Here is a 25,680-nt window from a genome sequence, read left to right on the forward strand (position 1 = left end):
ATGAAGTATTTTACCAACATAAAGTAAGAGTAACATACCTCATAATTTAATAATCTAGTGTCAAAAATGCTCAAAAATTCAAGACAAAAAAGTTATGCTATAAAATAACTGTTGACCTACCCAAAGCGGACGCCTATGACCAGTATTAGAAATTCGCAATTAATGAAATCGATTTATCTCTGGAATATAAATAAATGTACCAGTTTTCGTCTTTCTAAACAGTTTTTTTTTGAATTTTTTTTTTAATTCAAAAAGCAAAAAGTTTTCAAATCGATTTTTCTAGAAAACGGTGTGTCCTACCGATTTAAAACAAGAGTACCTTTTAGTACTAAAATACTTCCCAATTTAATAATCCAGTGTCAGAAATGCATAAAAGTTAAAGATAAAAAAGTTATGCGATAGAATAACCGTTGCCCTACCCAAAACGGACGCCTATGATCAGTACTAGAAATTTGCAATAGATGGATTAGATTTATATCTTGAAGATAAATACGCGTACCAATTTTTGTTTTTCTAAATAGAAGCGTTCTGGAGGTATTTAAGAAAAACTAATTAGAAGACGCCATTTTCAAAGAGCTCTAGCTCCCTTAGGAAGCATTTTCGGACTAAGTGAATTGGGTTAAATTATCTTAAAATTATCTGAGGAATCTCCTGTCTTCGTTTGTCGGTAGAGTTTCTGGACACCCTGTATAATTTGTGTGTATTGTTTTATACAGGGTGTTTCATTAATAATTAAAATAAAATCAATGGAAAAATCCCAATAGTTGGCTGTATACCATAGTTTAAAAACCTATACAGAAGTAAAAACTTCAAATTGTATTTTGGTATAAAATAATTTATTTAAAACTTCTAAAAGTCATCCACATGGATTGCAAAACGTTTTCGTTCTGAACAGAACATCTTCAGTGCCTGGAATGAAGTATTTCCAAGTTAGATTAAGGCAAAAAGGTTAAAATTGTGACTTTTAATGAGAAAATTATGTGGAGAATACTTACATTCCGCAAAGTAGTTGTAACTAGCACACCAATGAAGGTGGTAACTTCAAAATATATGGTTTACATTATACCTTATGATAAAATATTATGACTACAAGTCGATGTTACTAGATTAAAATATGTATGTGCCTAAAGAGCAACATGCTTCCCTGCTCGAAAAAACTAGGTACTTGCCATTTGAATTAGCAAAGACCAACTGATGTAAAATGAAAAGGAATGACAAAGAGTGACATGACAAGACAAGGTAAAGTCAATTTTTGGTTACGAACTTCAAAAAGTGTAGTTTTAATTTTTTTGATTTTAATAAAATGTAAAGATAGGTAATAGCTGATTGAAAATATAATTAAAAATGTTTAAAAAATAAGTTGAGAATCTATTGTAAAGTCTAAATAGCAACTCTCTAATCCAGAAAAAACTTTAGGTTTGTTGGAAATAAAATCGGTATAAGTCATGGTTAGAAGCTTGACGTCATCGATTGTTAAATTTAAAGGTGAAAGTTTAATTTGGTGTAATAGAATGAGATTTATACTATATGTAAACAATAAATGACCTGAAGTGGAGAGATTGGATGGTAAATAAAGCGGATTTTAATGTAAATGTTATAGATATATGTAATGTTGGTTGCCTAACATGGTGAGGAATGTTTAAATTTGGCTGTATACTGTTGTAATGATGATTCTGTCTGTTAAAATTGTAAAGGAAATTATGGAAAAAATTAAAGTTAAAATAACTAAAAGAATACAGATCAAGAGTAGATTACAATATTAAAGAAATAATTGTAAACAATGGAATTAATAAAATAATAATGGATTAGTAACGAAAAGGAAAATAAAATATGTGACAACAAAATCTAATTACACTTTATGTTGTTTAGGATGGAATAAAATCGTTCAAGAAGAAATACCATGAAGGCTTCCAGCAGCAGTGGTTAAAGTGTGGGTGAATAATGTAATGATATCTAATAATATAGGATAATTATGTGTTAGTGTCAATATGTAATGGAGAATCTAGAATGCTGAGTATCTGAGATAGCGAACTATGAGTTTGATGTGGTATATGGTAGGGGAGTGAACAAACTGAACCAAGTTTGATGTAATCTTAGTGCAAGTTTATAATCTTAAATGACAGAGATGTTAACCAGAATTAAGAATGATGTAAAAGAACTAATATGAAATTAAATTAAAATAGCTGAGTAATGTGGGTTGCCTGATATGTAGATGGAAAAATGAAAAAATGAACAGACTGAATTTAAGCTAATGGATTTATGTTTGCAGTACCCTATTGTTTAGTATAGTCTAATAAAATTATTTTGAAAGAGAAAAAGGTAACATCAAAATAAAAAAGTTAGTAAAATGTGTAGCAGACCAAAGGAGTTGACTGTAGTAGTTATTGAATGAGATGAATGAAGCGAAGGTGACATAACAGGCAACAAAACAAAGTGATTATGTGGTAAGAGAGAGAACATTCCAAAGAGAGACAAGTAAACCAGATCAAGATTTAAGGGCTATTATCAGTAAGAAAATGAGAGTCTAAATAAATTAAGATAAAATTTGTGATATAAGAGCTGTAGGACCCGAAATGACAGAAACATGAGGTAAGACAAGAAAAAAACACACAACTATAGGAATAGAAAATAAATGTAAAAGAAGATGGGAAATAAAAGAAAGAGGAAAGTAAGAAAATGTAAAGAAGAAGAAATGGAAAGGAGGAAAAGAAAAAAGAAAAGAAGGAAAAGAAGAGAAGAAAGAGGAAAAGAAAAACAGAAAAGAAGAATCGGAACTATGGTATGAATCGGATAAAGTAGGAGAAAAGAGTGAAGGTAAAGAGAAGGTGCAAGTCTAGATGTGTGTTAATGGGTGATTAGTAAGGAAATAGAAGAATGTTAGAAACTAGTGGGGCGTTGGGAAAGAGGGAACAAGGTAATGAATAGAAATAACGGAAAATGAATATGGGAGAGTATAAGAAGGATTAAAGTTGGGTTAGGGGAATAATTGTCGATGGATAGGAGTAAAAGGACGATTAAGAGTGGTTTGACGATTAACACAATTAGGGCTAGTCCTCATGTCTCTAGAAATCTCAAGGTCCTCATACAGATCCAACCGTAGAGTGTTCCTGTCTTGGATGTTGTGGATTAATTTAACACCATCAGGGATGCTGAGATTGTGATTGTTAACTTTTAGGTGATGAGAAAAAGCTGAAGTAGTATCTCTCTTAGAATGTTCAGCAGATCTGGTTGATAGTGATCTGCAAGTCCTGCCGATGTAAGAGGCATCACAATCAGAACAAGTCAATCTGTAGACTCCACTACGGTTCATATAGTGTATTGTATCTTTTGTATTTGTCAAAAAGTGGCCAAGGGTGTTACCAACTTTGAAAGAAATATGTATGTTTTCTGAAGAATTAGATACAATACGTTTAATCTTTTCAGATAGAGTGGGGTTGTGATATGGTAATGACCTGTAAATGGGTGAAGAGGAAGAGCACTGACGGAAAGCCGAATTTTGTAACATTCTAGATTCTCTTTTACGGATGAGTTTGACTATTATAGAGGGATCGTAACCATTGTTGACAGCTATTTGTTTTATGATGTTGAGTTCATTATTGAATGAGTCTGTTGACATAGGTATAGAAAAAAGTCTGTGTATGAAACTTCTAAAAGCTGCTAATTTGTGTGATAGAGGATGATTAGAAGAGAAATGAATAACGTGGTCTGTTTGGGTGGGTTTACGAAAGATACCAAAGTTGAATTGGTCGTTAAGTCTGGAAATAGATAAATCAAGAAAGTTGATGGACTGAGAAGATTCTAGTTCCATGGTAAATTTGATATTAGGGTGGATTTGGTTAATTTTGAGAAGAAGTTGTTGAGCTGAGTCAGGGTTACCAGCAATGAAGACCAAACAATCATCTACATAGCGAAACCAATGTAGAATTTCTGGATTTTTCATGATGTGATTGGACTCTAAATGATCCATAAAGACATCAGCTAGGAATGGGGACAAGCAACTGCCCATTGCTAAACCATCGGGTTGTTTGTAGAATTTGTTATTAAATTGGAAGAAATCTTGAGATAGACATAATTCAAGGATATTTAGTATCGGTGAAATGACATTGGGATGAATAGATTTGTTAACTAAGAGTGATTTTACCAGACTTAAAGTTTCAAGTTTGGGTACTGAAGTGAATAAGTTGCTAACATCAAAAGATAGCATAGTTATGTCAGGAGTAAGGTTGATGAGTTGAAGTTTGTCAACTAATTGATATGAATTTAATACAGTAAAATGTGGGGTGAAGTTAAGTAAATTTTTTAAGGTATTAAGTATGAATTTAGATAAAATAGACACTGGAGTATTGATGAAACTGACGACTGGACGTATAGGAATTCCAACTTTATGTATCTTAGGCAAACCGTATAGCCTTGGAATGAGAGGATTACCAAAGAGTTTATGGTAAGGAGCCTCATGATCAGATAAAAATTCAGAGTATTTTTTGATATTATCTTTCAATTTACCTATGAATCTCTTAGAGGGATCAGTTGGTATAAGAGTGAAGTGATTTCCTCTAGAAAAGATGAGACTTTATTGTTGTATACCGATCTTATTTCCAACAAACCTAAAGTTTTTTCTGGATTAGAGAGTTGCTATTTAGACTTTACAATAGATTCTCAACTTATTTTTTAAACATTTTTAATTATATTTTCAATCAGCTATTTTCTATCTTTACATTTTATTAAAATCCAAAAAATTAAAACTACACTTTTTGAAGTTCGTAACCAAAAATTGACTTTACCTTGTCTTGTCATGTCACTCTTTGTCATTCCTTTTCATTTTACATCAGTTGGTCTGTGCTAATTCAAATGGCAAGTACCTAGTTTTTTCGAGCAGGGAAGCATGTTGCTCTTTAGGCACATACATATTTTAATCTAGTAACATCGACTTGTAGTCATAATATTTTATCATAAGGTATAATGTAAACCATATATTTTGAAGTTACCACCTTCATTGGTGTGCTAGTTACAACTACTTTGCGGAATGTAAGTATTCTCCACATAATTTTCTCATTAACAGTCACAATTTTAACCTTTTTGCCTTAATCTAACTTGGAAATACTTCATTCCAGGCACTGAAGATGTTCTGTTCAGAACGAAAACGTTTTGCAATCCATGTGGATGACTTTTAGAAGTTTTAAATAAACTATTTTATACCAAAATACAATTTGAAGTTTTTACTTCTGTATAGGTCATTAATAATTGTCCATATAGTAACTGGAGAAACCTTCGCACAAAATATGAAGATTTAACCTAAAACACTTAAATAAAATGTGGTTCCTTACTGAGTTACAGGGTGTTTTATCTAGGAATTTAAAAATTGTTTTTGTTCATCATTTTAAAACTATTCAACGTATCCTTTTCATATTTGACAGGAAGTATAGCTACTGTACAAACTAATAAAGTATGTTAAACAAACGTTTCTGGATGTTACCAGAGGCGTACGACGGGGGAAAGTGAATGGTTGACCTTTTCCAAATTCTACACCACTGGCGAAATTGCTATTTTAGTTCAATTTTTGGATTCTATAATAATTTCTATGAAAATAATATACTCTTAATTCGTAACGATAAAGTCATTAGTTTTCGAGATCTTTGAAGTTAAAAATTAAATGATACGGTTATTTTGATTAAGGTGATACAGTAGCGATCAACAGGTAGCCAAAACGCGTTCCAAGATTGCGGCTGTAATTTTGAATATTTTTTCGAGATATTTGGCACACGTATTCGTAATATAATAAAGAATGGCGGTACAGAGCCCAATTTGAAAAATATATTAATATGTGTAAATTACTCTGTAATTAAATACAATATTAAAAAAACGAGCCTGTACCGCCATTAAGAAGAACAAAAAAATACACTTTCTTCAAATAAACTTTTTTATCCGATGCCTAGATTTTGTGTCATTTCGGAACTACTAATGAAATAAAAAATTTTAGTAGTTCCAAAATGACACAAAATCTAGGCATCGGATAAACAAGTTTATTTAAAGAAAGTGTATGTTTTTGTTCTTCTTAATGGCGGTACAGGCTCGTTTTTTAATATTGTATTTAATTACAGAGTAATTTCCACATATTAATATATTTTTCAAATTGGGCTCTGTACCGCCATTCTTTATTATATTACGAATACGTGTGCCAAATATTTTGAAAAAACATTTAAAATTACAGCCGCAATCTTGGAACGCGTTTTCGCTACCTGTTGATCGCTACTGTTTCCTCTTAATGCATTTTGTCGCTTCGTTTTTAATTTCAAATATCTCGAAAACTAATCATTTTATCGTTGCGAATGAAAAAAATATTATTTACATAAAAAGTATTGGAAAATCAAAAAATTACACTAAAATAGCAATTTCGTCAGTGGCGTAGAATTTGGGAGGGGTCAACCAGCCACTATCCCCTGTCGTACGCCTCTGGTAGTAGCTAGAAACGTTTATTTATCTTATTTTAGTAGGGTATACAGTACCTACACTTTCTGCCAAGTATGATAAGGATACGCCAAATAGTTTTAAAGTACTGGGTACAAATAATTTTTCAATTTTAATCATATGAACCATATCATAAATTAATCAAAATAACTGTGCCGTTTCATACTTAACTTCAAATATTTCGAAAACTAATGACTTTATCGTTACCAATGAAGAGTATATTATTTACGTAGAAAGTATTGGAGAATATAAAAATGGCACTAAAATAGTAATTCCTCCAGTGGCGTAGAATTTGAGAAGGGTCAACCATTCACTATCCCCTGTCGTACGCCTCTGGTAGTAGCTAGAAACGTTTGTTAATAATAATTTAGTAGGGTGCATAGTAGTCGCACTTTCTGCTAAGTATGAAAAGGATATGTCGAATAGTTTTAAAATGCTGAGCAAAAATATTTTTTAAATTTTTTAATAAAACACCCTGTAACTCAGTAGGGAACCACATTTTATTTAAGTGTTTTAGGTTAAATCTTCGTATTTTGTGCTAAGGTTTCTCCAGTTACTATATGGACAATTATTAATGAAACACCCTGTATAATTTGTTTATGTAACAAGTTTCATTTTTAAAGTGCTTATTTTTGAAAAAGCTGTGGTGAAAAGGGCTTTAACGAGTCACTAATCACGAGTAGGTATATGCAAAATTGGAACAGCCATATTTTAACAAATTTTTGTCTTTCAGGAAAACAAAAGGTCCAACATATTCAAAAAATCAAAACCTACATTTTTTACTCCGTGATATTTTTGGTATCACTAATAATTTTTAAGTTTTTAGAAATTCTATTATAAAAAAAATTAAAAGGCACTCGTGGGAGTGCCGATAGAAGTGAAAACTTCTGGCGAACCAAACGCCTTCGTGTACACACTCTATCCCTCTTCCATCCTTTATAACTTCGGTCGAATTTATACGCAATTCAACTTCATCATCCAGCCTTCTGCATCCGAAGATGAACACATTCCTCCCCTAATTTCTTCCAATTTTGTTGATCTTGGGCTTCCTGTAACCAATTCCCAGCAATCCTTTTGACGTCGTCTGTCCATCGTGTAGGTGGTCTACCTTAACTTCTTCTGTCTTCTCTTGGTCTCCACACTTTAATTTTTTAGGTCCACCTCCCGTCCTTCATTCTGGCTACATGGCCCGCCCAATTCCACTTTAGCCATGCTACTCGCTCTATGACATCTGTGACCCCTGTCCTTCTGATTTCTTCGTTTCTGACCCTGTGTCTGAGAGTTACTCCAAGTAGTGACCGTTCCATTCTTCTTTGGGCCACTCTAAGTTTGGTTGCTGGGGTCTGGGTTAATGATAATGTTTCGGCGCCATAAGTCATGACTGGAAGCACACATTGGTCGAAAGTCTTCTTTTTCAAATACCTTGGCAAGTTGCTCTTGAAGATGTCTGATAGAGCTCCATATGCGGCCCATGCTAAGGTGATCATTCTTTGTAATTCGGCAGTTTGACTGTCCCTGGCAATTTGGATTTCATTCCCTAAGTATTTATATTTATGGACCAATGCTATTTCGTTTACGTCGACTTTTGGATTTTCGCTTGGTACCAGGTTTGTCATGTATTGTGTCTTTCCAAAATTTATGTTTAAACCGACATTCTTACAGGCGGCATCTAACTCAGTAAGCATAGTTCTAATATCTTCTAAGTTGTCTGTTATAAGAACTATGTCGTCTGCGAGTCGTAGGTGAGAGAGCCTTTCGCCGTCGACATTTATTCTTGGCGTCCCACTCCAATTGTTCGAAAGCATGTTCAAGTACTGCTGTAAAGAGTTTGGGAGATAACGTGTATAGAGATAACATTTCGGACATGTAATGAAAGGTCCGAAATAAAGGTTGCTACAAAATATCATGCAAGGAAAAATAGCAGGAAAACGCAGTCCAGGACGAAGAAGAACCTCATGGTTGAAGAACTTGCGAGTTTTGTATGGCGTTGATACAAGCATGCTATTTAGGGTGGCAGTGAATAAAATTAAGATAGCTATGATGGTAACTAACGTTCTGAAAGGACATGGTACATGAAGAAGAAGAAGAGATAACGTGTCGCCCTGTCTAATTCATCTTTTGATTTTTATAGATTTGGTATCTTTGTGTAATCGGACAGTCATGGTTGCATTGTTGTATAAATATGTTCGCTATCAGTTTGGAGTACCGATAATCTATACGACTTTCCTCCAACGCTCTCATTATGCTGTTAAGTTCTATCGAATCAAATGCTTTGCGAAAGTCTACGAAAGCCAGGACCAATGGTCCTGGCTTTCGTCCTATAATTCCTTTTATGCAGTGTAGGTGGTCGTTAGTGCCAAAGTTTTTCCTAAAACTTGCCTGTTCTCTAGGCTAGTAAAAATCTAATTTTGTCTCCAGTCTATTTGATATTATATCCAATTCAACTTATAGTAGATAAATTACTAATATCTCGCCGTAGCGATGACGGTCGCAAGCTCAATGGTTTTTCCCCATCCAAAAAGAAGTGACCTTTATTATATACACGTTGCGCACGTTCTATGCTATTTATGTATTCATAGACATAATATAATTATATACGCAAATTCAATCTTTTCCCCATCGAAAAAGTGCACAACATCCCTAAAGAAGTTTTCACTTCAAAAATTTATTTCTCCGAAGTGATGATAGTCGCTAATTTAATATTTTTCCTTATCTAAAAAGTGCACAACGTCCCAAAAGACGTTTTCACTTCAAAAATTTATTTCGTCGAAGAGATGACGGTCGCTAATTTAATACCTTTTCCCCATCCAAAAAGTGCATAAGGTCCCTAAAGAAGTTTTCACTTCAAAAATTTATTTCGCCGAAGCGATGACGGTCGCTAACTTAATACCTTTTCCCCATCCAAAAAGTGCACAAGGTCCCTAAAGAAGTTTTTACTTCAAAAATTTATTTCGACGAAGCGATGATGGTCGCTAATTTAATATTTTTCCTTTAAAAAGTGCACAACGTCCCAAAAGACATTTTCACTTTAAAAATTTATTTCGTCGAAGCGATGAGGTCGCTAATTTTATACCTTTTCCCCATCCAAAAAGTGCACAAGATCGTCAAGATCCCTAAAGAAGTTTTCGCTTAAAAAATTTATTTCGTCGAAGAGGTGACGGTCGCTAATTTAATACTTTTTCCCCATCTAAAAAGTGCACAACGTCCCAAAAGACGTTTTCACTTCAAAAATTTATTTTGTCGAAGCGATGACGGTCGCTAATTTAATACCTTTTCCCCATCCAAAAAGTGCACAAGGTCCCTAAAGAAGTTTTTACTTCAAAAATTTATTTCGACGAAGCGATGATGGTCGCTAATTTAATATTTTTCCTTTAAAAAGTGCACAACGTCCCAAAAGACATTTTCACTTTAAAAATTTATTTCGTCGAAGCGATGACGGTCGCTAATTTAATACCTTTTCCCCATCCAAAAAGTGCACAAGGTCCCTAAAGAAGTTTTCATTTCAAAAATTTATTTCGCCGAAGAGATGACGGTCGCGATGACGGTCGCTAATTTAATACTTTTTCCCCATCCAAAAAGTGCACAACGTCCCTAAAGAAGTTTTCACTTCAAAATGGAATTATTTTCAAAATTAAAAACAAAATTAACTTAAAACCAAATGTTTTCAAAAATCACCATATTGAACCAATGAAACTTAAAGATCATATAAATAATACATAAGTAAAGTAACTCGTGTAGCAGTAACGATTAATTTAATTTGGGATGCTAATTAGGGGGTGATTTTTACGATTTTTTTTACGAAAAATTCTTTATTTTAATCGTAACTTTACTTCTGATGTTAGAAACTTTTTTTAAAAACAAAAATTGAGTTTCTTTTAAACACTTTAAAACAGTTGTAATGAGTTTTCCCCGAAAAGTGCTTCATTTTTTGGTTATGTATTTCACGTTGAAATATTCGATTTGGAATTTGATGGATAAGAGCCAACGATTCATTAACTACAACTCGGCTTCTACTGGGTCTAGAGACTTAATATATACACCACTTTTTCACTTTTTTATAAACTGTATTTTTGCAAATAATATTTTTTGGACAATATACCTATTTTTTGAGCTATTTTCGAAAAACCGTCTAAAAACGTGGTTTTTTTGTTGAAAAATGAACATCTCGCAAATAACTCGAAAAGTATTGACTTAGTGAAACAACTCTATAGAATAAAAGTTGCTTAGAATGAGTCAGTTTATCCAATTCCGGACTTATTTTGAACGTATATTTTTATCGCTTTTTTTCTTTGACATGTTAGCTATGTGTATGTCAAATTTAATGTCATTCCAAGCGGTTCTTTAAAATTTATAGCAAATTCCGTGAGTATTTATGATTTTACCTAAGTAGATTCAGCGTAGCTAAGCTTCTTTATAAGGTTCCAAGCCATTTTCTGCATATTTTGAGTTTCCCGGAGACAAAATATTCCAGTTTTTGGACCAATAAGGATAACGTGCTTGTTCTTCGTAAGTTCCTCAACATTTAGGATAACAATTATTAGAGTTGGTTTGAAAAGAACCCTTGGATTCGATTGTTGGTCGAATTGATGCTTGTTTTCCGGCGGTTGAAGGATTGGCCATTGTTTAATTAAACCAAGTTTCCAGGCGACACTGGCGTTTATATTTTTGTACAATCTTTGGAGAAATAAACCAAGGAGGCGCTTTGGAAGGCTACTTTCTTGTCCCCTTTATATTTTATGCATAGGTACAAGCTTTCGTTCTTGCTTATTCATTGTTATATTTACTTTTAGATAAAATAGATCTGATTAAATTATTTGAGGGTTTATTACAATATGTATCGAATATTTTTTCCTATTTTTTGCATCAATGTTTCACTTATGTTTATTCATTTATGTGTCTTAATTTCCGCTTTGTTTGAAATATTTTTTTATTAATAAATGAAATCATTAATTCCCAAGACAGAATATTTTGGTACGATATGAATTTAAATATCTACATATCGGATTTTTTAGTACTTTAATCTCAAATCTAATCCGCCCTTTAGAGATTAATCAAAACAAAAAGACAATATTAAAACATTGCGTTGTAGAAATAATACAATCTAAATAATAATTACTATTTTAATAATTATTATTATAAATTCTATAATTTACAACAAACTACAGCTTTATACAAAATTTGTTATATCTAGGTCTGCCCGAAAGATATCCCAAGATTTCATCAGTACGATCGTCTATTAAAATGAAATCATCAGATCAGATCTTTAAGCAAGTTAACAGCAAGCCATACATTAGTACTGCTCACTCAGAACCAACCACCAAGCCTGATGAGAAATTAGGCTTTCCAAATCAAAGAGGGTATCAAGAAAGAGCAAGTACAAGGTAATTCGAATACTTAATATTACCAGTCTTAATATTTTGTCTACAACGGTTTCATTTAATACTACTAATAGTCTTTTTTAATTATATGAAGCAGCTTAGAAATATAAGCAAGGTAGTCTATTATTCCTTTGGAGTGTAGTACAGCTAAAATGCAAGCTATCTAGAATATACACTCTCATTATTGAGGACTGTTGTTCTTTTTTCAGTTAAAGAAATATTTCCTCAGCTTCACAGTTTAGTTAAGGTATTAGTTTTGTGAGGTAGGAATTACAAGCTGAGTGAACCGAGTATAGAAGAAAACCTTAGTATGAAAATTCTTAGTTTCGTGAAAAATAACTTAAAAACTTATAAACTTTCATCTGATATCTTTCCATATAATCTTATTATTAATTAGTTTACAAAGTAGCACCTTTCCGCCTTTTTTAAGTGTCACAAAAACGTGTTATACATTTTTACGATAACAAGGTACGAGAAAAATGGTCGAAAGGATAAATCCAGACTGGTAAAACCTACCGTCCAATCCAGATCAATGAAACTACTAGCCAGACCCCACGTATTTGATGTTTGGTCTTGAAGTTGGTCTGCCTTGTGATCTTGAGTTTGGTTGCAAAATCTTTAAGGCAGCGTTCATATTCGGGCGATAAAAGATAAGCGATATATCGTAAACGATATGCGATAGGCGATACGCACAAACAAATACTTAAAATCTAAATAAAGACGATAAAAAAGGTTCTCTTTCGCGCGATTGCACAACATATCGCAAGTGATATATCGTTCGAAGTGCTACATGTCGGTCGCCCTCACGATTTATTTCATACGATATTTTAAACTGTTAACATGTCATGAAGAAAAGAAGACAGTTCTGTGATTCTTTTCATTAATTTAGTGAAAGCTCGGCAGAGCATCTGGAACTATTCCCTTCCTGCTTACAGTAAGACAGATGTGACGAACATCGTCTTCCAAGACATTACCATTAATTGTCTTTAAAATTTAACCTCGCTAGTGTTTTGGACTATATACCCAAACAAAATCCAGTACTTAAGCTTCCATTTGTGGATCGAGATTTATATTCATCTCTTATTTTGTCACTGGATATCTGGATATGTTTGTGGGGAAGTTCGTAAATATTATTCATTCTTTATTTCATTCGATAAATTCTTCACCCAAACTAAAAAGTTGTCTCTTAGGCGGCATTCATACTCGGGCGATAGGCGATAAGCGACATTTTATCGCCATGATTTATTACTAGAAAGGTTCAAAGAGAACAGACGATAAATCGCCGCGACCATGCAATGATGATGGAAGCACAATTCATTTCAGTTAAAATTATGAGCTCAAATGAGGAAGACGTTGTAGTTGCTTATTGATTTAGGCGTAAAATGAGAAGAAAAAGAAAATACTGGGTACATCCTTATAATATTATCAACGCGCACTATAGTTCAGCTGTTGTTTCCAAAGAGCTGTATCAACACGAATTATTAAAGTTCAAAGACCTGATCTTTTATTTCCGATGCAATTTCCCTTGCTCAAACGATATAGACATAGACCAAGCAAGAAGCTTTCAATATCAAAACATGAATAGCTGCTGACCGAGTTCCAAGAATTTATGGAAAGTTATGCAGATAGAAGAAAATCCAAATTCGATGTGACCATATAATTACAAAACGATCTTTTCCCTGTTCCAGAAGAGGTCTCCATAGGTCATTTCATGGCTCAAAAACTCAACATGGCCAAAGGAATCTGTGATGTTTCGGTAGGTATATCATGCAACCGGCTCTCGGTCCATCATGAAACGAAGATCATTGACCCGAGTGCGTTCGCCGGGGAAATTATTACACACATGCGCGAAGTGACTTTTTCATATCAGATATTCATTCTCGCTATTATTGTTAACATGTACTTCATTATTACGTCATAAATGTAAGCTAAATAAACGAGTAGTATTTCCAAAATACTGTTGTATTAATATTATATTATGTCAACCCAGGCTCAATAATACGTAAAAGAATCTCTTCAGTATTTAGCAAAAAGTTACTTTGATAAATTGGAAAATCATTAGCCAAGATTTGGTAAACTGCTGCGCATTGTTCTTCTATGCACTCCTAGTGGCATAGAAGAACAATGGAACGAAATGAAGACATCTATTAACACACTTTCGCATGAATATCTTAAATCAAAAAGAGAAAAGAAGCAAGAATGGATGACAGATAAAATATTGCAGATGATGGAAGAGCGAAGGAAATTAAAAGGTAGAAATGACAATGAATACAAAAGTTGCATAAGAGTATACTAAGGGAAATAAAAGGGGCAAAAGAAGCATGGCTGATGGAGAAATGTAAGGAAATTGAAACACTACAACGCAAACATGACGATTTCCATATGCACAAAAAGATTAAAGAAGTACAGAACATCAGAAAACAACGCAATGCAGGGATAGTCATAGACGTCGAAGGTCAGATTTTGACTACAATTGAAGATAAATTAAGAAGATGGAAAGAATATATGCAAGAATTATTCGAAGATGCTGCACGAAGTCCGTATGAAATAGACGGCTCAGAATCCTTACGGCCCAGAAATAACAAACGAAGAAGTAACTATGGCCATTAAGCGGATTAAAGATGGGAAATCACCAGGATCTGACGAGGTCCATGGTGAATTTTTAAGCTATTAGAGGCACACCAAATTACAGCTCTTACGAAGTTATTCAACAACATATACGAGACTGGTTACATACCAAAAGACTGGCTACTATCGATATTCATTCCACTTCCCAAAAAAGCCAACGCTAGAAAATGTGAAGAACATAGATTAATTAGTTTGATGAGCCATGTACTTAAAGTACTCCTTCCTATGATTCACTCGCGCATATACACCAAATTAGAAGAACAGAAGCTCTTTTAACAGTCTTAGGAAAATTCTGTGCAACTTGTCTTTAAGTATCAATGTACGCATAAGAATGGACCGTGATAGTCGTGACGTCAAAACGTCAAAAAAAGTTTTCCAAACACGTTATGTCTAGGTACACGCTAAAATGTACGCAAATAAAAAAGTTAAACTTCATCAAGCTAGTGACTATTTAGCGTGGGCAGTGACTGTATATTTTGATACACGCTATTTTGATATGTTTAGTGTTTGTTTGATAGAAAAATATTTGTTATGACGTTTAATTCTACCTAACTTTTTTATTTGCGTACACGTTAGCGTATACCTAGACACAACGTGTTTGGAAAAAATTTGACGTTTTGACGTCACACTATCATGGTCCATTCTTAGATGTTACGTCTTTAGTGTCCTCCTCTACGGTGTTGAAAGCTGGAGCCTGACAGAAGATGCCATAAAACGGTTAGAGGCGTTTGAAATATGGTGCTACCGACGTATGTTGAGGGTATCATATATACACCACACAACTAATATAACTATGCTCCAGAGGCTAAGAAAAGACAAAGAAATGGTTAACACCGTAAAGAACAGAAAATTAGCTTACTTCGGCCACATTATGCGTAATGAAAAATACCTACTGCTACAGTTGATTCTACAAGGCAAGATTGAGAGCAGGAGAGGCCCTGGACGTAGACGTATATCCTGGCTGGCCAATCTTAGAAAGTGGACTGGTCTAACGTCAACTGATCTATTTCGAGCTGCCGTAAATAGAATAAGATGGGTCAAAGTGGTCGCCAACATCTCCAGAAGATAGGCACCTTTAGAAGAAGAGCTGCGCTTAAAAGATGCCATCCATTGTTGTTGTACCTTGTGAAGAGATCGTCTACCGAAAGAACAAATTACGAGAATATAATAGGGCGTACGTTAACTGATTTGGGACAAATTGTAAGCAATTATAACATAAGAGAATTAGCTTTAACAAAGAGTTCTTGGGTTGAAAAACCTACAGTGGAAGATTGTGCGTGGTTAAAGTGATTTTTCGAGAGATTTGAGTACAGATTTCCTTGTATTGTTTTAGTTCGAAAGAATAATGCCATTCGAAGATAATGGATTGTTACTTCTTTCTTATAGCTTTATCGAGCTGGAAACACTTGTCGCTTTCGCCATCAAAAAGAAATACTGGGAATTTATGATCGGGATATTCAGAGCTAAAAATGGTACAGTATAACACCGGATCTGTAGACATCGAGAAAATGTGTTGGATTTTATTTTTTTTATCGTATGAATTTAGAGACACAATGGGTAATTATAAAATATATGAACATTTTCAATATTCTTCTGAAGCTATTTCTTTGTGGCATCTTAAGCAATCTACTATTTTACTTGAGAAATAAGCCACAATTATTGAGTTGAAAATGAAATTTATTTGACTCGACTTCCACTGGAAAACGCTATTCCGAAGTGACAGTCAAAACGTCAAATAAATTTCAAAGGGGAAAGGCGCAAAATGTCGCCTGTCAAAACTTTCAATGTGCTTTAAATGTATTCATTTTTTTCGAATCCTGAGAAAACTAATAAGTATTTTTGAAAAATTTAAACGGAGAATGAAAGATTACGTTATTACCGAGGGCCGAAAGTCGCTTAGAATAAATAAAAAGTTTCTTTTGAATGAAATATTTGCAATTAAAAATCTCTTTTTTTTTTTCACCCCTTTAACTTAATAAATTAAACATTATAGAAGTTTTCAGGGACTTTCGGCCCTCAGTAATAATGTAGTCTTTCATTCTGCGTTTAAATTCTTCAAAAATATTTATTAGTTTAGTCAGGATTCGAAAAAATGAATACATTTAAAACACATTGAAAATTTGACAGCGACATTTTTTCGCCTTTCTCCTTAAATTATTTCCCAAGTAAAATAATACATTAACGTTTTCAGTAAGTCTAGAAGTACATACAGAAGGTAAAAAATTACAAATAAGCATGTAAGTTATTTAGATATTCTATCGATACTGGTGTCGCTAATATGAAATTTTTTTCGTCTACCATTATATGATCGCTTAGTATATTCTTCAGTTTTGTGGTCAATTGTTTGTACTTCTCCTTAATCGCAAAATGGAGAATGTGTAAAGTATAAAGAATATGCACTCCTACCATGTTGTGTTCGAACTTTATTTAACGTAGATAATGTTTTACGTGGGGTAGCGGGGGGACTTCTCTGCGATCCCGGCTGGGGACAGATCTACTTCAGGGATAGCACACCTGCCCACGCGAGCCCATGGATTTCCCCAACCTCTCACCCCCCGAGAAACCATCTCCAAACCCAAAGCATTCTCATCTCCACCCTTTCCTTCCTCTACTTCTAAACCAAGTCACCAACTCGCACTATGATGATGACCCGTAATACAACCTCATTTAGATTTTCGCCTCTTCAAGGTAGGATTGCTCCCGATTTTTTTTGTTGCGTTTTGTTGTTGTTTTGTTGGTTGGGGCTGAGCCAGAGTAATTTTCTAGATGGAGCAGCAAAAGTGCCAGTGAAGTGGGGAGCCTGAAGGTGGTGTAGCTAGAAGCTAAGAGCAGTGGCGGCTCGTGGCTTTAGGGACAGAGTCGGCAAGGTTTTGTCTCCTCAGATAGGTATGCCATCTAATTAAAAGGCTTCAATTTCATAGAAGATTTTTGGTCTTTGTTTTTTTTTTTATTTTTTTTTATTTTTTTTTTATTTTTTGTTTGTTTTTTTTTGTAAACCTGTTTATAAATTAACTCTAGTCTATGTTGTTTCAAAGTAGCAAAATGGGTTATAACGTCATTGTGTAAAATTTATTATTGTTTTGGAAAGGTTTTAAAAGTTTTTTTCTATTGACATTTAAGACAAGTTTAACATTCTCTCTTGTTTCATGGTGTTTCGACAATACGTTTTGACTTTTTTGAGACAAGAGAAATCCCGTTCATTTGAGGCAGAATTTGCCCACATTTGAGCTCAATAATTTATTAAATTCGGGAACAGTTTGTTTTACCTATTGAATTGCAGTATATAAAATTAAACATATTTTGTAACTTATCCCACCTTCCGAAAATATTTAGATCAGCATATAAAACTGTTAATCCATTTTCTTATTTTATTTGAATAAAGAATGATGGATAATTTTTAATGAACCTAATAGATATTTTGAAAATTCCTTGTAAATAATAATTGAGTTATCCTTCCGCTCAAAAAGGTCCGGAACATTGTTTAAATAATCAAAATGTCAAAAAATTAAGAAAAACTTCGATTTTTTTCTTCGTTTTTTGATTTTAACTTTCAAAGTATTCACTTCTGAGAAAAGTTACACTGACATAAAAGATGGGTAACTAAATTTCCTACAATATAGGATTGGTTAAAAATTTTAAAAAATGTTATCATTGTTGCAATACAGCAATAATTGCGAAAAAAACATAAAAAATAAGTATTCGCATTTTACGTTTTTCAACCATTTATGCTAACACTTACGACCTTCATATTTTAACCAGAAAACCTTTATGATATAATAAAACAATACTGTAAATTTCATTAAGATCGATTCAAAACATTTTGCAAAATAAATTTTGCAATCTAGCTTTTGCAAAAAAAATTAATTTTTTCAAAATGTTGCACTACTGACAATAAAGCAGATAGCAAGTTGAATTTTTTTACATATAGAAGAAAGGTACAGTATTCTTCTATACGTAAAAATAAATTCAACTTGCTGTCTGCTTTATTTTCAGTTCTGCAACATTTTGAAAAAATTAATTTTTTTTGCGAAAGCTGGGTGCAGCTGGGCGCAGTCGGGTGTATGGCTGGCTAGGATCCTTAATTTGAAAAGTCTCATACGCACAGCGCACAGGGATCACTTAACGTATCAGATCGTTCGAATTATTTTAAAAACAATGAATAAAATTTAGTCTGTATTATCTCACAGATATTTTTTTTATTTCACAGAAACGAATATCATCAACTCTGATTAACTTATATATATTTAAAAAAATCTATAATGTGTCCATAAATGTGTGGGTCGGCACAGCCGACCCTGACAAGCCGCCACTGGCTAAGAGTCAAATAATGTTAGGTGACGTAGTGAAGTCAGCTACCGCGAGTAGAAAGTACCTTTGACGTTACCAGCGTACGTGGGAACGGCTCTTGAACAGCATTTTTGGCTTGCAGCTTGCATTATCTGATATGTCTTAGGGGGTTTCTTCTAGGACATCGTAGTATTTATTAAAAAGTTCGTTACCGCCCAAATAAAGAAGATTAGCTGGAAGAAAAGGAACTAGACGGTGGCAAAAAATTTTTAGGGTCTTTTTAGCTCTGGTGTTGGAGCTGCCTACTTTACGTAGTACAGTACGAATCTACTTCGTTTTGCTGAGATAACGAAGTCTCTCCTCTATAGTGGAAAGATTAGCGAATGGATGTACTAATACAGATGGATACCATGCACGTTTCTCATGCATTTTCTTAAGATTTTTCTTTCAGTGACCATGACGGAGTGTGTGTGGCGCGTGTTTAGTGATGCATAGAGACAAGCTTTGTATTCGATATAATTGGGCTGATGAAAGGTTTGTAAGTCTGCAGTAGAGTTTTGGTTAATGTGTCTAGTTGAGAACCCTGTTAAAATGAACTCCCAAACTGAACACTGGGGATCTGGATTCAAGACTTTTTCCAAGGAGTGATATCTGGTTCCTAGCATCCTCTGGCAAGCCCTGCTGAACAACTTAAATTACTACTAAACAAAAGGAGCCAATTTGGATTGGACAAAATTTGGACTAAAAATTAATAGAAAAAAGATCAAATATATGATAATAAAAGAAAACAAAAAATATTCATATAAACAAGCATACAATTGGTAATTGTACCGATAGAACGGGTTGATAAATACAAATACCTAATGTCTGTCCCACCTTGACTTTACAGTATTCGCGCCGCGTATTTCGCGGTACGCAAGTACTTGGAAGGGAATTGAGAAACGATCGTGCGCGAATAGCGGAGAAATATTGCAACTTTCTTAAATAATTCATATTGTCAATTGAAATTGACAAATTGACGTACATTTCATATCTACTGTCATTGAAGAAGAAAAATTATATGTTGCTCCACAATATTGATATGATATGCAATTATTATACAGGGTGTAACAAAAATACAGGTCATAAATTAAACCACATATTCTGGGACCACAAATAGCGCGAATGAACCTAACTTACCTTAGTACAAATATGCACAAAAAATAAGTTACAGCCCTTTGAAGTTACAAAATGAAAATCGATTTTTTCGAATATATCGAAAACTATTAGAGATTTTTTGTTGAAAATGGACATGTGGCATTCTTATGGCAAGATCATCTTAAAGAAAAATTATAGTGAAATTTGTGCACCCCATAAAAATTTTATGGGAGTTTTGTTCCCTTAAACCCCCCCAAACTTTTGTGTCCGTTCCAAATAAATTATTATTGTGGTGCCATTAGTTAAATTCAATATTTTTAAAACTTTTTTGCCTCTTAGTATTTTTTCGATAAGGCAGTTTTTATCGAGTCGCGGCTTCTTTTTAAATATGTTTACAAAAACATTTTATGAGGGTCTTGTTCCTTTAAACCCCCCAAATGTTTGTGTACGTTCCAATTTAACTATTACTGCGGTACCATTAGTTAAACACAGTATTTTAAAAACTTGTTTGCCTCCTTGTATTTTTTTGATAAAGCATCTTTTATCGAGTTGTGGCTTCTTTTTTAATATGGTTAAAAATATACCGAAAAATGTAAATCTTAAATAAATTTTCATATTATTCTCCATAGTCTCCATAATCGTACTTTACCATATACACGTATGTGGTGGACTTGACAAATATTCAAATATCTCGATAAAAACTGACTTTTTGAAAAAGTACTAAGAGACAAAAAAGTTTTTAAAAACTTATGTTTAACTAATAGCACTACAATAATAATTAAATTGGGACGTACACAAAAGTTTGGGGGGGTTTAAATGAACCAAACCCCCATAAAATTTTTATGGGTGTCCAAATTTTATTATAATTTTTTCTTAAAATACTACTGACATAAGAATACCACATGTCCATTTTCAATAAAAAATCTCTAATAGTATTCGACATATTGGAAAAAATCGATTTTCATTTTGTAACTTCAAAGGGCTGTAACTTTTTTCCGTGCACATTTGTACTAAGGTAAGTTAGGTTCAATCGAACTATTTTTGGTCCCAGAATACGCGATTAAATTTATGACCTGTATTTTCGTTACACCCTGTATAAAGGTAAATTTAATTAATTGTATTTTGCTTGCAGTACTGCATTTTAATAACTAATTTTATTTACTACATACAATTGTTTACGTTTTAATAACATAACCTGAATCTTATTTTTCTTCTTATTATTTTTTTGGACTATGGCCTTGACAATTATCCAGTAACCAGGACTAATATAATTGGCCAATATAATTAAAAGTGCGAATAAAGTTGCAGAGCGTAGAAATAGGTGTCGATTTGCCGAACTTGCACGGTCCCAAGGGAAGTGCCGGCTTATCCACTGGGCGTTTGGGGTGGGCGCCCAGGGACCCGGGCCCCGGAGGGGCCCGTTCCTTTTAATTATAAAAAAATAAAGTCGCTAAATAATTTACATATTCTCCGAAAAAAATCTGATACGCAGATACGCCAATACACTGCAAACGCCTTTGTTCTATTGTTACATCTCTTCACGCCTATACACAGTGCTGTAGGCTAGCCCCACAGGGGCCCTATGTCAGTGTTTAAGGCGGGCCCTTTTCAAAAAACTACAGAAAGTTGTCAGATTTCGCCATGTCATTGATTAAAAACTACCCAGGTAGAGGGTAAAATCTGTGTAGGTTATTAATCAATGGCCATGTCTCGAATTGTATCCAAAATAATCGCATAAACGGAGTTTTTTTAGTTTCTAATAATTTAATTTTGAATTGTGGGGCTTAAGTAATAATTTATCTTACTTTTCGGCTTTAAAATAGGAACAAAATAAGTCCTTTTAAAATAGTTAAACGAAAGACAAAAATTGATATACATAAATCTAATTTATAGATAAAGAATATATTATTCTCGAAAATGCCAATACCCAAACAATAGGTATTACACACTCTTGCAAACATTCAAAAGTAAAGCGATTACAAAAATTGCAATTTGGCATTATACAGTGGCCTCTAAGGCTAGCACTCCACTTGCGATTTGTAGTCGCAGCGGCAAAAAAATCGCTGTCGCAGAAAATCTAGAGTCTAGAAAATTAGTCCCTGTTCTCAGAATCGCGAATTGAATGCTACAAGGATGTAACATCAGCTTTTAGATGTTTTTTTAATCTAGTGATAAAGAAGAAGTCAAGACGCTAATAAATACTTTATGCGAGAAACATAAAAACGATGTTGATGAAACCAAAGAGAACTTGCATAATGAAATTACCTATTTTGTAACGTTATGCCAAAATTTGAATAAACATCATACAATTTATGAAAAATTTGATTCTTCCAGAATGTAAAAGCAACTTTTCCCAATATTTTAACTTTACTGCAAATTTATTTGACGATACCAATTTCTAATGCGTCAGGCGATCGGTCTCTTTCGGCATTAAAAAGAATAAAAACATGTTTAAGGTTAAATTTTGGTCAAGAAAACCTAGACGCATTATCACTATTCTATATGAGGCGCTCCGTGGACAAACGGCGAATACGCCAAATGGGCATTTTGAGAAAAACGCGATTAAAGTTGAAAAAGTGTTTTTAATTCAATAAGGGCGAATATACACGTCATCAAAATTTTGTAATGCGGTTAGGTAAAAACTATTTTTTTTATAAAAAGTTTTGCTTGTTAAGCAAATAAGATCACCCCATCTAAACCAAAATTATAATTCAGGATATTGAAAAAAGTTTTATTCAAAGGATATGATATGAAAAACATTTTTTAATTAAAAATTGTTCTGTTTAAGATAAATCAGAAACTAAAAAAACACCAAACAATAAATTATTAATTCAAGCAAAAATCCATAACATCATCCTGACTTTCTCCAGTTAGCGTTGCCAAATTGGTTTGTGATTCTTGGAGAGAGATCAGCTCATCAAAGAAACTCCTATGATGAAGCGGTATGTATGGAAGAAGTGACTTGATGTCTTTTATTTTTTCCTCTGAAAGTTTTATAGGCTGTTGGTATTTAGGAGACAAAACTGCGGCAGATAAATCAAACAAATGGCATTGATATTCTCCTACTTTTCCTTTCTGCAAAACAACTTGTTCGGACAAAACATTTTGGTACGTTGGTTGTATGGAAAACCCTTGTTTGAACAACTTGGAGTAAAGAAATACTTTACCATCTTTAAAACTAGCAGTTGATTTTCTTTTTGTAATTAACTTTTGAAGAGCAGTGAAATCAAAAAACATTGATGATGTCATTTTTACTACTTTGAATGGTCTGACCTTCCTTGATGAACGAATTAAGTCAATATAGTGGTCTTCAGAATAAACATCAATATTTCGAAGCCTTAACTCAATGTGACCAAAATCCCTGTCACAAGGTAAATATGAATGTCCAGGAATCATAAAGTAATGTTCTATGAAATCAAATTTTAATTCATGAATTTTTTTCAAACAAGCTAAAACAATGTTCATATTTTTGTTCTGGCCCCCACAATTGTCACTAAATAGCACAACTTTTTTGACTTGATGATCCATAGAATCAAAGTAATGGGACAAGCAGCTTGCTATTTCACATGAACCACGACCTCCAGTACTTTCATTCCACATGTACATAACACATTTTCCAGATTTAACATCATGGACTGCAAAATTGTAGGTCCAAAGCTTCCTTTTGTAATACTGTACAGATGTCGTCAGTTTAGGGGTAGGGAGAGTTTGCTGCAGATCTATACAAATTGCTGAAACTGAGTCTTCATTATTACTTTTATAACTTTTAAGTATTTTTTGAACTGCTTTGGCTCGTCTTAAATGAAGTTTAACGACTTAGGAGGGTTGAAACCAATATTGAATTTTTTATTAAATGTGTCACGATAGAACCGTGAGCTGACAGGGTCAATTAAAGGGTGATTTTCTGTCATCCACTCACAGTACAGGTCATACAACTTGTTTATGTTTAAGTCTGTGGAAAGGTACTTTCGGTAAGGGCTTTTTGCTCTGCTGTAATGGCTTGAACATTTGGGTAAACTATTTACATGTAACATTACAGTTTCTTTCATTTCTACACTTACTTTGTTAACTGGATTTTTATTTCCTCTTCTGTCCAATTCTACAGTGCCACTTGTGGATACTTTATTCAAAACAGTTCGAACCCTCTTTTCAGTGACACCATGAATCGCATAGAATGCTTTTCTGCAGACTTTAAATTCATTGCTTTCAAAAAGTACACTGTACTCAATACTACGTAACTTTCGACTAGGTCGATTTTTAATGCGACAACGGTTGACAGAAACAGATTTCACTCTTTTAGATAAGTAAGCGTTTTGTAGGTTATACCCAGATAATTCCCAAAAGTTTTTAAAAATTATACTAATTTTCTCCAAACCTACTTTCTCAAAACATCCACAGGAACAGGGACTTCCCACAGTCCGCTTAGGCACAAGTTTTCTGTTTTTAATGGTGCTGTATTCTTCACCTGAGTTTCTTTTAACTTTATTCACATTCTTTTGCCACGTGTCTTCAGTTTTCGACCTTTTTCTAGTGTAGCCTTTGTTTTGGTCTTCTGTAAACTCGCTTTCTGACATTGTAGCAGTAAAATTTTAACTTTATTAGTAAAGTAACTCAAACTATTCAAACTAATCAAAATAAAAACTACTTGTTTTGACAAGCAAAACGACACTGTAGCTTAAAACGGTAAAAATAAGACGGAAATCACGGAAATTTTATTCAGAAATTTGGCAAGACAGAAGTGGGAGGGCTAGCTGTGTACCGACGTAGCGGTGGCGTATTCGCCGTTGTTCCACGGAACATTTACCATACTTTTTAAGATTCATACAGTTTGCTTCCGTTAAGTCAACCTATTATAGTTCTGAATAGAAAGGACGAATAAACCATGTTATGGTGGTACATTGTTCGAATAATGATCAGGCTATCCATTGCATTAAAAAAAAAACTGTAACTGGCGTATTCGCCCTTTTTCCTCGGAGCGCCTCATATAGAGAATGAAGAACTGGAGAAGCTGAATTGTGATAATATTATATGGCAGTTTGCGAATGACAAGTCAAGAAAAAACGTGATCTAAGTTTTGTCTTTATATATTTTTTAGAATGTTTTTTTTTGCTTGTCATAATGTGTTGTTTTGTAAAACTTTCTGTTTTTTATTTATGTTTTTAAATGTATTTTTTAGAATATTTTTTACGTTTGCTATTCTTCTTGCTTTTTAAAAAAAATATTTTATGGATTTTACAATAAAACTCTTTAGTTAATGCATGTGTTTTCTTGTTAAAAAACTGACAACGAATAGCAATGAAGGGGCCCTTAAACCTCCAGCGCCCAGGGCCCGAAGTTAGGTTAAACCGGCACTGAATAGGGAACATAGGCAATACAGTCCTTATGAGTTTTAGCGCTGTGATGCCGATGTTATCAAAACGAATTTGTATTCGAACATTAGAGAGATTAAATTAAAACTGTTTGAGAAAGGCAATCTACAATTTTAGGATTCATGTGCGTAATAACTATAGTATATCAAATAAACTTACACGCATACGAATCCTAAAATTGTAGATTGTCTTTCTAAAAAGTTTTAATTTAATCTCTCTAATGTTCAATTACAAATTCTTTTTGATAAAATCGGCATCACCGCGCTAAAAACTGTCATAAGGACTACATTGCCTATGATCCTATACGCTCTGAGCTCGTACGTAGAGGGGATATTTACAAATTCGCGAGCGCCAGTAGTGACAAGTGATTGATTTAAAATTAAAATTAAAAACACCAATTATAAAAAATATTACTT

General features: G+C 33.5%; 1 protein-coding gene across 3 annotated transcripts in view; it reads left to right on the plus strand.

Moving 5' to 3' along the window:
- LOC114342595 (protein Shroom) overlaps positions 1-25,680 on the plus strand; it is a 582,613-nt gene that overhangs the window by 375,630 nt on the left and 181,303 nt on the right. For all 3 annotated transcript variants that reach the window (XM_050659441.1, XM_050659440.1, XM_050659439.1), the window contains one exon: positions 11,657-11,846. In XM_050659441.1, coding sequence (XP_050515398.1) covers positions 11,657-11,846 — 190 coding nt within the window. The remainder of the gene's footprint in view (positions 1-11,656; positions 11,847-25,680) is intronic.

Source organism: Diabrotica virgifera, chromosome 8 (assembly GCF_917563875.1).
Source record: "Diabrotica virgifera virgifera chromosome 8, PGI_DIABVI_V3a".
NCBI lineage: Eukaryota > Metazoa > Arthropoda > Insecta > Coleoptera > Chrysomelidae > Diabrotica > Diabrotica virgifera.